The sequence below is a fragment of the Orcinus orca genome, chromosome 1 (genome assembly GCF_937001465.1).
Source record: "Orcinus orca chromosome 1, mOrcOrc1.1, whole genome shotgun sequence".
NCBI classification, from domain to species: domain Eukaryota; kingdom Metazoa; phylum Chordata; class Mammalia; order Artiodactyla; family Delphinidae; genus Orcinus; species Orcinus orca.
In genome coordinates, this window is record NC_064559.1 from 124,312,054 (window position 1) to 124,328,400 (window position 16,347).

Genomic DNA, 16,347 nt, shown 5'->3' on the forward strand with positions numbered 1-16,347 from the left:
CCATGAATCCAAAATGAACTATGCCTACAACAATTACCGACCAGTTCAAGCCCTGTCGACAAGAATCCACTCAAAAGAACCAAAATGAAAAGACTGTACAAATAAGTATGTACCAGCACTGATTAAGGCAGCCTTGTTTCTATCACAGAGATTTCCTTATCTTTGGGTTATTGTAAGCAAAACTCAACTAATATATCTTATTTTGCTACTTGAACATGAATTTTTTTTTTTTTTTTTTTTTTTTTGCGGTACACGGGCCTCTCACTGTTGTGGCCTCTCCCGTTGCGGAGCACAGGCTCTGGACGCGCAGGCTCAGCGGCCATGGCTCACGGGCCCAGCCGCTCCGTGGCATGTGGGATCTTCCCAGACCGGGGCACGAACCCGTGTCCCCTGCATCGGCAGGTGGACTCTCAACCACTGCGCCACCAGGGAAGCCCTGAACATGAATATTGAGACATAGGACTTTAAGGTAAATCTGGAATTTTTAGTTAAGATTATTTCAGCTTTCTTAACTCACTGTGAACAAATTTTAGGAAAGCATATAGAATGCAGGTCATCTAATTCCAGTTTCATACTAACCATTATAAGCCGACTTCAATTCCAGACTCAAAGCTATTCCTAACAATAGAGCCAGCTTAGCCACACGTACTTTTGGAAGCAACGTGGTTAATGAACACACCTATTTCACCAAACAACATGAAAATAAATTGGTATACTCCAACAGCACAGGAAAAAGTAAATCAAATACAAACCTCGTCCTTAAGTTGATCTGCACTCTCCAATATGGCAGCCACTAGCCACACGTGGCTATGTAAATTTAAATTAATTGAAGTTAAATAAATTAAAAATTTAGTTCTCCCATCATATTAGCCCATTTCAAGAGTTCAAAAGCTACATGCGGCTAATGGCTACCAAGATGTACAATACAGATATATAACATTTCCATCACTGCAGAAAATGTTATGTGCTGATAGACAACACTGATCAAGATTTTAAAAAAAAGAAAGAAACAAAAAATAACAAACAACTAGAGAAATATAAATAAATAACTTATTTAAAATAACTAGAGAAATAATGAAGCACCATGAGTGAGGTATAGATGAAATGTTTAAGGACAATGTCCTTTCCTTTCAGGGGCCCACATTTTTTCCCAACAGTGAGATTAGGCTCTGGTAATTCTTGTCCCTTCCTGTTCAAGGGGGTCATAGTTCCAGAAAGCCAGTTTGGGACCTAGGACAGGAGAGGGTGGAAAAATAGAAGAGGACCTAGTCCCCACTACCCTTCACAGTCCCTCAAAGAGACAGTTAGCTCAGAGCATCAGATAGCTACAATGAAAGATGTATACCTCTATCTTGACCACAGCCCCAGGCTAAGGGTAGAAGAAAAACAAGCAATCTTAACCTAGAAGGTTTCTAACCTCACAATACCTTGAAGCTCAATGAGCCAGCGTTTATATCCTACAAAAGGAGGGATGGCTTTCAAGTCACACTAAGAAATTCAGTCAAAAATTTTGCACAGCCAAGAGCAATTTAGAACATGTCTTCAAAAGTCAGAATTGTCACAGACAAATATAAAGCCAACAAACTCTATCTTAAGGTCATTTTATATATCCTTTCCTTACAGTGCTTACAGTTCTAAAAATATATATGTATTTATAATATAGTTTTATATACATATAATTTTCTAACAAGCTAAATACATTTCTGAAAATGTCAAGAGCATTGAAGAAAAAATGGTCACAGCTGCTCACACCATGCTAGGTTATCACTGACTTAGATATAATAAAATGCCATGAACAGAGAAGACACCTTCCAACAACATGCCTCTTTGTAAGAAACTTCCTCACCAGAGGTGGGGAAAATGGAAACACATTTACAGGCCAGACCATTAGCTAGAGGGAAATGTTAAAATACAAAAATCAACTGATAACAATTGAAATAACTCAAATATGCTAAAAGGTATAAAATATGTACTTGAGCAACTTGGAACCAAGGTAGGAGAATAAAAGAATTGGGCTCAGGGCAGAAGAGGAGAACTGGAAAGTCATCAACCTGGGGACAGTGAAAATGGAGAGGAGAAATGGCAGAGATAAGCCGTGTAGAGACACAATAAAGAAACCCGAGGGCTGAGTGGGCTCCTAAACCTGAGGTTAATGATACATGATAGTGTCTTCTCCATTGTGGCAATTCCCAGGAAGAGGCCTCCAGAGCCACAGTCAAGCAAGGGCCCCCGCTTTTTCTAGGGTCGGGGGGAAACTCGTCTCATTTGGACAAGGAAAACCATGGATATATTATTTTATTATTGCAGAGTACCCTGAGCTTCCCCTCTAAATGAATGCACGAATGAACAAATGAATAAGTATCCCTTATGTATATATAAATTTCCCCTTGTAAGGTTGGTAAATTATGGGTCAATACCTAGAATGAAACTCATGAATTAAGTGAAAAACAGTCAATCTGTCTTTTTTATTCAGTAAGTGTAAATAGCTAAAATCAAATTCTTCCCTGTTTTGATAGGAAAGAAATGAAAAGAACTGGAGTCCTGCAAGTGGGGAGGGAAGGAAAGATAGGGTTATCTTCTGGGGAGAATGAAGACATGGGACCAGAGCAAATGTTTACCAGGGTCACCCACTACCCACAGAATTTAAGGGAAATAGAACTTGGGCCTAGAAGCCTTTCTGTTATACCCTACATGTCTAGCTCTTCTCACAAGATTTATGAAGTTTATGATGTATCATTCTAACAAACTCTAATTTAAGTGGGTCCATTCCTAGAGGAATCATTATTTAAAGCACAGTTGTACCTTATTCTACATATCAGAAGTTTCCTCTGAAAACTGTCAACTCCTCAGCAAAAAGATAAACTATATTCCAAGCAATACTCACTGAACAAAATTTATGACCACCTACTCTGAGCAAGGCACTACAAGTTAACATAATAATCAAAGAGTGCTGACAATACAAAAAAATATGAAAAAATTCTGTAAGATCATTATAACGCATGCCAACTCTTCAAACTTTTTACCAGCACTGCTGACATGTTTCGTCTATTCATTCATTCACTCACTCACTCAAATATTACTGAAAACCTGCTGACTACCAGTCCCTACCCATAAGGAGCTCACCACCCAAAGATAGACAAGTAAACATAATTACCATTGATAAATGCTAAGATAGCAGTATCCTCCAAAGCACAGTGAGATGTGTGTGTATGTGTGTGTATGTACATATGTGCAAAATTTTGGTGAAATTAATCAGCACTGATCTCTGGGCTATACACTTCACCTAATATTTTCCCTATCACTAAAATATTATCAGCACCCCTCCAGTCTGATGATAAAGATCCTGTACATGGCTGAAACTCACAATGATCACATTTCAAAAAGGTCTCAAATGCTCAGCAAACATTAATCTAAGATCAAAGTACAAGTCTGAGTTTTTGCTCAAGTATAACAAACCACAGTCACATTGATGCCTACCTCCTAGGGAAGAGAGGCTAGACATCTAAGAAGCTTCCCGCTCCACATCAGTCACCTAGAGACTGATGGAAAACTAAAGACCATTGGGAAGCAAGGGGTTCGTGTCTCAACTTGATCCCTCAAAGTCCCTGGGCTGATGCCTTAGCCTCTCTGGGACTCCACATCCTCATCTATCAATAAAAATGCTGAATTAGATGGCTTCCAAAGTTCTTTCCAGCTATTATATTATATTATATTACCCTATCATATCACATTCCTAGCCATTATATATGACTATTATATATATTATATATTATAGTGTGTATATTACACATATTATATATATTATATATAATAATATACTATAGTATATTATTATATATAATATATAATATTGTATATATATTATATATATTGTAGTGTGTGTGTGTGTATATATATATATATATATAAATAAAATGGTCTAGATTGTCTATGACTCTAGTTATCCATACTAAACAAACCATTCAACAGTTCAAATGTTTCTCAAGGGCTGCTCGCCCTGTCTGATGCACTCTGCCCTCTCAGTGTGTTGGGTCTAGGTACAGAAGGCATTTTCCTCAGTGTCTCCTCAGAGAACAGAAAGATCCTCACAGCTTTCTTCCTTATATTCACTATGCTTTCTACATAGCCGGAAAACAAAGCCACAGTCCAGAGAGCGGCTTAATAAGGTAGGAACCTTCACATCAGTACTATTTACTTACCTACGTAAGTAAATTTGTTGAGATCACAAAGGAAGGAGAGGATCCCGATATCAACTCTCACGCCTGTCCTTTGGTACATTATCTAGGTTTTTAGGAAAGTCCAGATACACAACTGGGAATATGAGGAACCCTTCTCCACTCACCACCTTATTAACCTGGGGCAAGTAGCAGGGCCACCTAAGCCTTCAGCTGCTGCTTCTGTAAAATGGGTTGCTGCTTTGCCTTAAAGCCAAAAGACAGACTAAATGATATCAAGGAACCTTCAGCACCAGGGTCTGTAATGCTGTAACTTCCCTCTTTGGAGCAGGTCAATTAATTAAAAACCCCACTGACTCTCAAACTAAGGTAAACAAAAGAAGACTTTTTCAGGAATGCACTGGCAAGATTAAAATTCACTCCCACAGAAACACTCTCAAGCAGTGGAAATTAACCCCTTTGTTTAATGGCAGGTATTGAAGGCAAGAGGGCCATGCAGACAGTATGCATGTGACTTTGGTAAAAAACAGAATGGGGACTGATCCCCTTTACACAAAAGACTAACCTTCCTCACATGTCATAAAGCAAGTGAGGTCCTGAAAAGGAAAATAATTACTCTAAAACCCAGCAATGATCACATTACCTCTCTAAGCTCTTGGAAATAAAACCAAAACCCTCAAACTTGTCTGTGAGGCCCAGGGTGATGCAGCCCCTACCCATCTCTCTTTGGGGCCTCATTTTGCACCATTTCCCCCATTTTAGTACTAGCAAGCTCCAACCAAGCTGTTTCTTTTAATTCTTGCCTCAGGCCCTTGGCACTTTACCCTCCCTGGCCTAATTAACACCCACTTATCCTCTAGGTCTCAGCTCCAGTCACACTTCCTCAGTGAATTCTTCTCTGATCCCTCCCCCACCTCTACCTCCACCTCCGTTGTCACCCCACTTCACACACATACACACACGCACGCGCCCACGCACACGCACCCCTTCACCCTGCAGGCCACTTTTTGTTGTTATGTGCTTCCAAAACCACAGGTCTTTCCTTCAGAGAACTTACAAAACAGTCCTATGTCTCAATATTTGATTAATGGCCTCCCAAAGCCTCACTGGACTATAAACTCGATGAGAACAGGGTTGGGTTAAAATTTGCTCATTAATGTCTCCCTAGGACCTGGCACAGAGATGACTGAGTAAATGAATGAAAGATTGACGTGGTTGGTTCATCTGCAAAAATACCGCCTTCTTCCATTTAATCCTAAACTATACACCAGGTCAAATCTGGGGAAAGATATCCGACATCACATTTTACTAGCTTTGGGTACAAAATTGAACTAAGTAGACAAAATTGACAAAAATAACCTAAAAAGGAAAGGGCAGTGAGGGGGATGGAGAATGGCGAGGTCATCCACCTCTCTAGAGCAGGGAAAGGTTGGGAGCACCCATCTCCACAGTCTCCCCCCGACGCGGCCTGCATCTTTATTACTGGCTTGCTCCCAATGTGACCTCCTCCAGAAGTAACCCCCAATCTAAAAAGACTCACCCCAACTAAGCACCATCCCAACTCCTTTTTTGCTTAGCAGCCCCTTCAATTCTATCTGAGAGTTTTGCCAAGTTAAAATCATTCTAAACCTTTACTTTTGGGTTTTCTAGAGCTGTAGGCAATCTGCTATAGGCCATATAAAATAAAACACATTTGACACTAGTTAAAGCATCTGGCAGAACATGAAAGACGCTATTTTCAAGCCCACTATTCACAGCTCCCTAGAAAAGACCTTTTAACCCTTTTCTTTATCACACACTTAGAAAAAAATAAAATGTTTTTAGCATTTCAGATTAATTCAGCTGCAGACGATCAATAATTTGACTACCAGGACTAATGTAAATGCTGCATATATTCCACACTCTCTTAAAAGGACGATAAATGTATAGAATAAGAAATCAGTTATACAAGGATCCCCAACTCAGAAATCTCAATCTGGAATATAAGTGAGAATCACAAGTAAGCCAAAAAACAAAGTCACATTGCTTTTTCTAAAGCCTGTCACAAACCCATGCCCTTTAGCGATGTCTATAAAACACTCTCAGACTCGCTTGGAGTCTATTTAGCCTTATTTTGTATAAAATGTGATATCTAGTTCCTATGCCCATAGTATATTAGACTCATCAGACAGATCATAGGCAGAAGGCAGCTATTGGCAGCTGGTACATTGATAATAATGTCAAAAGCTAACCCAACAGTATGCAACACCTAGAAAGTACTCATGGTAGTCATCATCAAAAACTGACTGAATAAATTAAAACCACTAAAAGACAAAAGACATTTAGCAAGCAGGCACCATCTGCTACATAAGCAGAGATCCCTTTATTCCTTAGGAGCTCCTAAAACTATCCCTGAATTACAGTGAAACTATACAACCAATGTATTCATAATAATAGAGTCTGAGTATTACAGAAAAAAAAGCAAATCATAATCAGTAAATTCTTTAACAAGGCAAAAATGTACATTCATTTTAGGAAGGTTTCCATAAATTACAAAACTGCTTTGATATTTTAAGATGTGATTTTCTAACTCTTTGTAGAAGCTGCCCCAGTGAAATGCCACATTCTCAGACAAGATAAATGCATTACAAGAGTATATCCATCAAGGAGAGCAAATCTGAAGTAAACCATCTTTTCCGGTTCTCAAAAGAAAATTAAATTTTATAAGAAAAGAAGAAGTCCAAACTAGCAAATTCTTTAATTTGTCAATAGGACGTGACCGTCTTTAAGACCAAAATATTAAACTAATAAATTAATAAATGAAACATTTTATTCAAAAACTCTAGTTCACACAAACTATTTTCCATAAAGGAATTCTCTATCAATCACAAGTAATCGTGATCCTTTATCAGATGTTTCCAAGTTGTCGAGGACCAGGACTGTTACATCCTTTAATAAATACGGCAATATATTTGATGGTTCTCATTCAACATCTGATTCTTTGGTGGTCCTGGAAATATTTAGGTGATTAACAAAACCAACTTTTTTTTTTTTTCTTTGTGGTACGAGGGCCTCTCACTGTTGTGGCCTCTCCCTTTGCGGAGCACAGGCTCCGGACGCGCAGGCTCAGCGGCCATGGCTCACAGGCCTAGCCGCTCCGCGGCATGTGGGATCTTCCCGGACGGGGCACGAACCCGTGTCCCCTGCATCGGCAGGCGGACTCTCAACCACTGCGCCACCAGGGAAGCCCAAAACCAACTTTTTAAATGTAAAAAAATTTTTTAAAGAAACAATGAATTCCACGCTTAAGCCCAACTCAAATCAGTGAGCCAGAAAGGAACTTGAGATCAGCTGTCCCACCCACCTCCCCAGATTTTAAACAAGTAAATATCTAAATATCCAGAGCAGACATTGTCTATTTTCTGCTGAAAGATCACAAAACACAAAGACTCCTCGTCCACTTTCATTATAGACCCCCTTTATAGACCACTTTCATTATAGACCCCCCTTTTTTACTTCTCTTCGCCATCCCCAAAATAAAACAAGGCAACAAAAAAGGCAGCTCTTCCATCTGATTTACAGACATGGCCTACTTTAAGGTGTCCCTTTCTCCCAATCACCCAAGTCAGAAACCTTGAACTTAACCTTCAATTCCCCCACCCCCTCATCTGGTCAGTCCCAAATACAGTCACTCCATCCTCTCTAGCCTCTCCCCCACCGGGCCTTTCTGTTCCCATTGCTACAACCATAAACCAGCCTGGCCACAGACAACAGACACCCCACCTCCCAGCCATGGGAGTATCTGTCCTAAGCAGAGCTCTGCTCCGTCTCCCTGTCATTCATAAACCAGCAGAAGTGAGATCCAAACAGCTTTCCATAGGCCAGTCCCCAACCATGTTTCCAGCCTCCCCTGTGACCTCTCTGCACTGCAAGTATTTTGCCTCACCTGACAGAATCTTGCTATTCCCCAACACTGAAATCTTTCTTTCTTTCCTCCTTCTTCACTCACTCATTCATTCAGCTAAAATTTCTTGTACACCATCTCTATGCCAGGCACTGTGCTGGGTATAGGGATACAGCGGTGAGCAAAAATAGGCAGTACTTGTCCTCACGGAGATCATAAAATTTACTCTTTTGCTCTTACACACCCTTCAAAAGCTAGTTCAAATAGCATAGCCTTTATATCTCTTCCTTTCTTAGATTTCTAATATGTACATTTACAGCTTTTGTCATATATTGCCTTGCAATGTATTGTTTCCACTTCCTTCTTTATGTATCTGTGTATCCCCAAAGCATTAGCACAGTGCTCTGCACCAAAATCTATCCCATCCAAATGTTAAGTTTTCTCTATTTCCAACCGCTTACAACTTTCTTTTAAATTTTGCTTTTTTCACTTCCCATAAAAATGTGTCGAGTCTTTTTTTCTTTTTCTTTGTTTTTTAAGCACGAAGGTGTATTAAGCTGTGGCTAAGTAAAGGTCATTTAATTTCAGCTTTGGAATGTGTTTATGAACTTACAAATGAGGACATCTGATGTCTTAGGGATCTACTTCAAACACAATAATGAAGCTGCCCTGTGGTGACTTGGCTGACAAAGAACTTGGACGGCAGACAGCTCCTCATTGGACTCTCGTACAGTCTATTCGGATCCCTCTCTCAGGCTGCCCTTTTAAGACTAGCCCTGTCAGTTTTAACCGAGTCCTCAGCACCTCCGTTAAATTTTGCATTTTCACCAGGCTTATCTCAAGCAAACTGAAAGAACTGAGTAACAATTTGTCCTTATGAAGAGCAGAGACTGACTACCCACTGTGAATGCCTAGGAGGTCAAAACAGCAACTATTTAATAAATCAATATCCTGAAAGTAACAGTTGACTCCAGTGGGTCACAGAATTAAGAACTGACCAGTGAATGTATACAGATATGTCTATTTCCTCATCACGTACACAGCATAGTACTCCTGTTTATGTGCACAGGTGTACACATACACAAGCACACGCCTAAAACTCATGCGTTCAAAACAGAGAGTGGAAAAAGTGGCCCTGAACAATACTGGGTTATTTCTGCAAGGTTAGGATGGGAGGAAGGAGAACAGGGGAAGAAAGTAGAAACCTATACCATCTTTTAAAAGCTAAAGAGTTTTCCAAGTTTTTAGGAGAATTCTATACAGAAATCATTACATCTTATGTTACACCAGTTAAGCAGCAAGAACATTTCACCAGACAGCCTGCAAAAAGTTTTCACAGGCTTATAAAAACTGGGCTTTTGTTCTCATCTCTCCTATTAATATATAATGATAATTAACTCAATTTACTTTCTCTCTCCTTTTTAGGCGGGGCAGTCCACTGAAAGGAGAAAAAGCAAAATTACACCCACAAAAGTGGAGCCGTGGAAAAACATTTTAATTACTATCACACATTCCCAGATACAGCCTGCACACAAATTTGTGCACACAACGTCAGCAGCACATTTACTGCCAAAGCCATCACCACCCAAGTTAGAAGGGCCACGTGAGCCAGGGAGGGGCAAAGCTGTTCTGCACCCTCCCCCCAACCAGGCTCAGGACAACTGGGAACTTGCTGGAAGCATAAGAGCAAGATTTCAGGGCAAATTTACTAGCTCAATGACCTTAAGCTCTACATAACCCTCTCTGGGCCTCAGTTTCCTTATCTATAAAGTGGTGATAATAATAGCACCTAACTCCTAGGGTTGCTCTGAAGATTGAGTTAATGTGTATAAAGGATATAGAACATCGCCTGTCACAGGACTATAAATATCTGTCTATATCATTGCAATTTATAATGAAAGCTAAGGTACCAAATGATGGCCCTAAGGCTCTTATAAGATCACATATCTGTGTACGTATATATGTGCTTAGATGGCATTCAGCTGTCCGTTAAATAAACCTACTTGTTACACATTAAATTTAAAATAAAAACTGAAAAACCGAAAGTGTTTCTTCCTACCTCTATCTAACCTAAATATCCATTCCCACAAGTATTTCCGGGCAAGAGAAGTTTTTCTGTATTTCTCTCAAAGATGTCCTAGGCTCACATTTCAACTCACACCTATGCTACAGGCTACATAAAAGAAATCATTCTTCTATAAATTACTTATCCAAAAATTCCCGGTTGTATTAATATCAGGCTGCTTTAATAAAGTTTAAATGAAAATTGAACATTTTAAAGTATTTAAATCTTCAAGTTAGCTAATTAGTCCTCATTAGAGGCTGCTCATTCTTCCATGCTAAAACATTTGGTGAAATCCTTTGAATCGTTTCAGAAACTGCTTAATATTCAGTCCCCAGAGTATGACCATGAAGGGTTCTCTCCTGCATTTTCAATACCTTTCCTTTGCAAACACAAGGAGAGAAGAAATGAAAATGGACAAGACCTCTACGCTCTCCTTTATAGCAAACTGGCTTTCTATGCATAAACATCCAACCCTATACCCATCACCATTAAGAGGGGCACACAAAGGTTATAATAATTAAAATATTTGATTTTGCTAACTTTTGAGCCAAAAAAAATTTGAGCCAAGTTATAAAAAGTAAGCCTCTCTTTAGATTACACGGCCCAATTCCAAAACCAAAGAACTAGCTTTTCTGGAGGGTTGTACATTATTTGCAGCTTAATCACATACAGACAAATCTTTGAAAGGCTCCCTTTTTATGGGGCTACTTTTTTCCCACAAGTGTGTTAGTCTATACGCTATGTTAATTCTGATCTGTGAAATCATAAACCAAGGACAAATGTATGTTTATTATCAATCACATTTTACTAAAACTGCTCAGGCCTTTATATCAATGTGATAAATTCTGTTTAAAAATCAAGGAGAGGGCTTCCCCGGTGGCGCAGTGGTTGGGAGTCCGCCTGCTGATGCAGGGGACACAGGCTCGTGCCCCGGTCCGGGAAGAACCCACATGCCGCGGAGTAGCTAGGCCCGTGAGCCACGGCCGCTGAACCTGCGCGTCCGGAGCCTGTGCTCCGCAACGGGAGAGGCCACAACAGTGAGACGCCCGCGTACCGCAAAAAAAAAAAAAAAAAAAAATCAAGGAGAAAATTCATACTTTCATTTCTAATAAACAGCCTGACCTCATAAGGCCACTTTGTTAAATTTTCTCCACCAGCTTCTCAGAAGGTTGCCATTTCAATCATAATGCACTAATGTCTCTCCACAGCTAAATAAACATCTGCACAAAACACAGCTGTGTCCAGAATGCCCACAGCCTAATATTTAAAGAGTCTACTTCCTGATTCAAAAATAATAGTTGCATTTCCAGGGTGATAATTTAGTCAGAAAGGCAGTATTTCACTTATACATTCAGCAAATAACTACACAGATACAGGGCTGTACAAGGCCCTGTGTGATTATGCATACTAATATTCCCCTTTCCTTAGAGACATGTACAATCTGATATGATAGTCAAGGTTTTCCTCACCATAAGCCGTCCTCCATAGAAGAACCCAGATATTACTCATCCTTCAGGGGCTTTACAGTCTCTCTCATTCAATACCTCCCTGAAGTGGAGCTGAAGAGATGGATTGCACCACTTCTGTCCCTCTCCCCTTTCTTCTCTCTCCTTCGGCATTTGTCCACCTCTTTGGCTGCTTATTTCCACCTCTTTCCCTTGCTCCTCTCATCCTGGTCATGCCTATGAAATACAGGCCTTGATATTTTTTCTTTCTTCCCAGAAATCACATCATTCTCAAGGCTTTATCATCTCTTTGTGGAAAATTCCCAAATTTAAGGACTTCAAATTTATGTGATATCCAACACTGACGTGCACATCCCTTAAATTCCTTAATTCCAACCTGACCAACACGGAATGCCTGATCTCCCCACTAAAGCCAATTCTTCTGCCCTACTTCTTATTTCAGTCAATGGTCCCAGCAGGTTCACCATGACCCAGGCTGTCTTAAAGACTTCTTTGACCCCTCTTTTTCCTCAGCACCCCACCAACCCACCCACCTGATGTGTTCCCAAGTCACATGGATTCAGAGCCCTTCTTCCCACCACCATTGCCACCAGTCCTAATCTAGACACTTATTTCTCCCCACTGAACATTTCAGAATTTTTCTAGGTGGGCTCTACCTCCTCTCTAATCCATCTTAAGTGACGATAGCATCATATTAATTTTTTTAGAGAGGATATATGTACTCTGGAACCAGAGGGCTTGGTTTTAAATTCCAGGTCTGCTACTTCTTACTTCTGTGACCTTGGGCAAGTTACCTAACCTTTCTGTACCTTACTCTCATCGTTTGCACACTAAGGATGGTAATAGTAGCTGCCTCAAAACTGTTGTGAACATAAAATAAATTAATAGTTATGGGGCACCTAGAACAGCATCTGGCATGCATTTAAATGCTCAATAAATGTTTGCCATTATTTGCAGTTAGCATAGGTCCAGTCATACCCTGGACTGCCCCCAGATCCTCAAGAGAGTCCCATGGCATACCATGCTGCATTCAATCTGCCCAGCTGACCTTTCAGCTTCCTATCACACAGCCCCACTTGAACCTGTACACACACCAGGCAAATCAGAGGTCTTACTATTCCCTGAACACACGCCAGAGCCTCCCTCCTCATCCTCACTGTTCCCACTTCTGGGATCTCTCATCTCATATCTCTGTCCATCCTTCAAGCCAGTCTTAACTCCTTCATGAAGCCTTTTCTGAACCCCTCAACCAGAAGTGCTCCCCAATGCCCATGAGTTCCCCCCAGCACAGGGGTTATGTTACTCTATGGCAGTCATCTTTTCTCTCCGTCTCACTGCAGTCCTGTCTTTCTCCCTGCAGGTTTGGAGCTCCTTGAAGGTAACATATGCATCCATCATCCGTGTATTCACTACATCCTCTAGCCCTGTGAAATATGTTGAGGTGACAAAAAAATGGAGGTGTGGGTGATCAGAACCATAGCCACTACTGTGGCATAGTAGTTAGGCACCTCAAATAAAAAGAAATACACACTCTGCCCAGACTGGAGTCCTCATCATAGTTTTGAATGACATCAAAACTCACAATATAAATTAGATGGTCTCTCCAGCAAGTCTTTCTTTACAGGACACCAGAAATACAGTAGAATCAATATAAGAAGAATGTGGTTTGTAGCCCTATCCTAAAATACTAACATTAAAATCACACAAAAAATTTTCCTCATATATTAATAGTAGAATCAAAAAACCACTGACTACTGACTGTGTTTAGTTGACTAAATGTAATTTTCTGCTAGATCTACCATCTAGCAATCCCAAGAGAAGCAACTTAGACCTCAAGGCCTGGAGCTTGTTCAGTGACATATTAACTTCTGGCACATCACTGAAGAATTAAACATAATGGCATATACACAGTCCCTACCCTCGGACTCATGAGAGGTCCCCAAACCCTACACCCAGAAAAAGAGGGCGACAACAATGCACATTCCCAACAATAGAATGAACACTCCATAAACACTGCTGGCAGTGACATCATCCAGGTACCAGAGGTCAGAGAGCAGGCAGTGCAGTACTCCATGCTATCTAGGAGCAGAGCTGTAATCTGACACCAGGGATTTAGACCTCTTTGCCCAGCAACTCTGGGCATTCAGGAGCCGCAGCAAAGGGCTCTTTCATTCCCACTTTCACTTCAGCCATTCAAGGAGCATCCTGCTCCCAGCACCACTGAGAGAAATGTCCCGAAGACATCAGTTTCAAGAATCCCTATGATTAAGTGAAATTAAAGAATGTTTTCCCTCAAATAAAAGATATGCTCTTGAAGTCTGAGAATACTCTCACTCTTCCAATACCTGGTGGTACCCACAAATCCTTTGGCAGAACTGCCAAAATCCCTCTTAACATGACAAGTCCTAGGAAGCTTACTAAGTCACTATGGTTCATTTAACTATGTTCATTTAATTGCACGTTTGGTTAAGAAAACAAGGAAGTAAAATTAAATGTTTGTTAGAATATGCTGGACAACTCTGAAACACTAGCTCTTTTAATAAAAGGACATAATTATGTCAACTCAGCCTTCTTATTCCTTATTATATGTTGCTTTTATTAAGTAGAGATTTATCTCTCTTTAAGTTTTTACTATACTATACGATATCTTTTTCCTGTAGATCAATGGTCTTTCACAGAAAACAGTTCCCTACTTGTATCTTACACTCTCAAATCCTAATCCCACAGAGGCAGAGTAAACAAAGAATGTAAATTAGCACTCCTATACCACTTCCTCAAAGGCAAAAATAATAATACTGTGAAGCTTGGGGCACCCAAATAAAATAACTCAATAATTTACCACACAGATAAACTCAATACACACACTGCCCTGTACTCTGTAGGTGCTCCAATAAATACTCCATGAACTGATTCACAGGCCTACTACAGAATCTGGCAAGGACAGAGGGTGCGTCTCCCTGGTCCTGCTCTTGGGAGTGTTAGGAATCTACGGTTGCAGTTTATTGTGGTGGTAGGAAGAACTAATATAGATAGAGGTCTAAAAGAAATGAGGTGACGATAGGTTCAAATTATGTTAACTTTCCCTGCACCTCTCCCCAAGCATCTGAGCCTAAAGAAATTGGATTTATTGCTTGCACCACGGGGGGAAGGTGAATAAAACTGCCATAAAGGTGCACTGCATTTCCTCACCAAAGAGCCAACAAACTAAATGGTTGAGAAAAAAAAGAAAAAAAGAAAGAAAGAAAGAAACTTACTTTTCATAGACCAGCTCCTCATCGATGGAGAAATAGTGGGTATTTACTGTGCTTTTTGGTCTATTCCTTAAAGTAGCAAAATATAACCGATCTGAAAGACAAGTTTAAAAGACAGGAGAAAACATATGAGAAGTAGGGAAGCTGGGGCAGGGGGGGTTGCTAATGCAACAAGATCAAAATAACAACCGCCACCCATTATTTAAAGACCCCATTAACACATGGAATTCTTGCAGAGCCCTGATCTCTCCCACAAAGCGACAGAGATCCAAGAGCATACCAGTTAGAGAACCGAGAAGAGGGCCCGACTGAGAACTCAGCGGTGGGCAGAGCTCCCATATCCCCCTTGTTCAGGCCAGCGGGAGCAGGTAGAAGCTGAGGGTACCCGTAGCACTGGAGATGCAAGTTTGGTTCAGAAATGTCCAGACCTCAGCAGCTGCGGAAGGGGAAGGGAGAGGCCAGAGGCGAGCCTCTCCCCTGCAGCTCCGGAGACTTCAAGAAGAGGAAGGGAGGAGAGACGGGGTTTGTGTCTGGAGATGTCCCGAAAACCGAGTCCAGCAGTAGAAGGATAAAGGCAACCGAAAGGATCCGCACGAGCCGCTGCATGCAGGAGCCCGGGAGAGGCCGGCGCCGTCCCATTATCGGGCGGGGAGGCCTTCCGAGCGTGCTGCAGAGGGAACGAGGGACGCAAGAAAGACAGAGAAGCCGGAAGCAGGGGGTCCTCGGGGAGAGGATAGCACCGAGAGGGGACGAGAGCCCGCGCAGCGACCGCAATACGCTGGGGGCCCAGGAAGAAGCCGGAGACAGTGGTTGGGACGTTGGGGCGAGAAGTGAAAAGAGTTGGGGGCGACGGAGGGTTGGAGGATGCGGGGCGGCTGCTCCTCACCTTTCATGAACTCGCAAGCCCCGATTAGTTCCCCTGACTCCGCTGCCATCTTAAGCGAGATACGCACGGGGGAGGGCTGGGTCCTGGCCAGCTGAGGTCACCCGCCCCCGGGGGCTTCCCCACTGCCCAGGAGCCGGGAAGCTTGCTGTCCCGAACACCAAGCCCGCCCGAGAGAGGCAGCAGGCGCCGAGGGCGGAGGCGGCTGGGGGGTCAGCGCGCAGGGCGCCCCGGGGACATTCCGTGGGGAACCCGAGCACCCTCCGAGCGGGGCGCACACGCCCCGGTCTGTGGCCACTCCGCTTCGGACCCGGCTGCTGCCGCTGCTCCGCCGCCGCCGCCGCGCCTGGGAAACGCAGACCAGCTCTCACGGCCGGGCAAAGTCTTCCCCCGGCTCCCAAAGGGATCATGGAGGAGGAGACTTCTGGCCCCGCTCGCGCCCGTGGCTACTCGTGCGGCAGCGGGCAGGACTCTGGTGCCCGCCGGCTGGCAGCAGCTGCTCCGGCTCCTCCTTCGCCACCTTCTTTCAGCAGCAACTCTTCCTCCTCCTCCTGCCCCTGGGTCCGCCCCCAGACCTTCTTCCCCGCCCTCCTTCAGCCCCCTCCACTTTCACGGCTCCGCGGC

The 16,347-nt window shown here is 42.3% G+C and overlaps 1 protein-coding gene across 4 annotated transcripts in view; it reads right to left on the reverse strand.

Moving 5' to 3' along the window:
• Positions 1-15,864, reverse strand: part of CDC14A (cell division cycle 14A) — a 180,824-nt gene extending 164,960 nt beyond the window's left edge. For all 4 annotated transcript variants that reach the window (XM_004263082.3, XM_049708398.1, XM_004263081.2 and 1 more), the window contains exons 1-2: positions 15,727-15,864; positions 14,844-14,934 (exon numbers count right to left, since the gene is read on the reverse strand). In XM_004263082.3, the coding sequence (XP_004263130.1) occupies positions 14,844-14,934; positions 15,727-15,775 (140 nt within the window). In that variant the 5' untranslated portion in view covers positions 15,776-15,864. The remainder of the gene's footprint in view (positions 1-14,843; positions 14,935-15,726) is intronic.
• Positions 15,865-16,347: the final 483 nt, after the last annotated feature.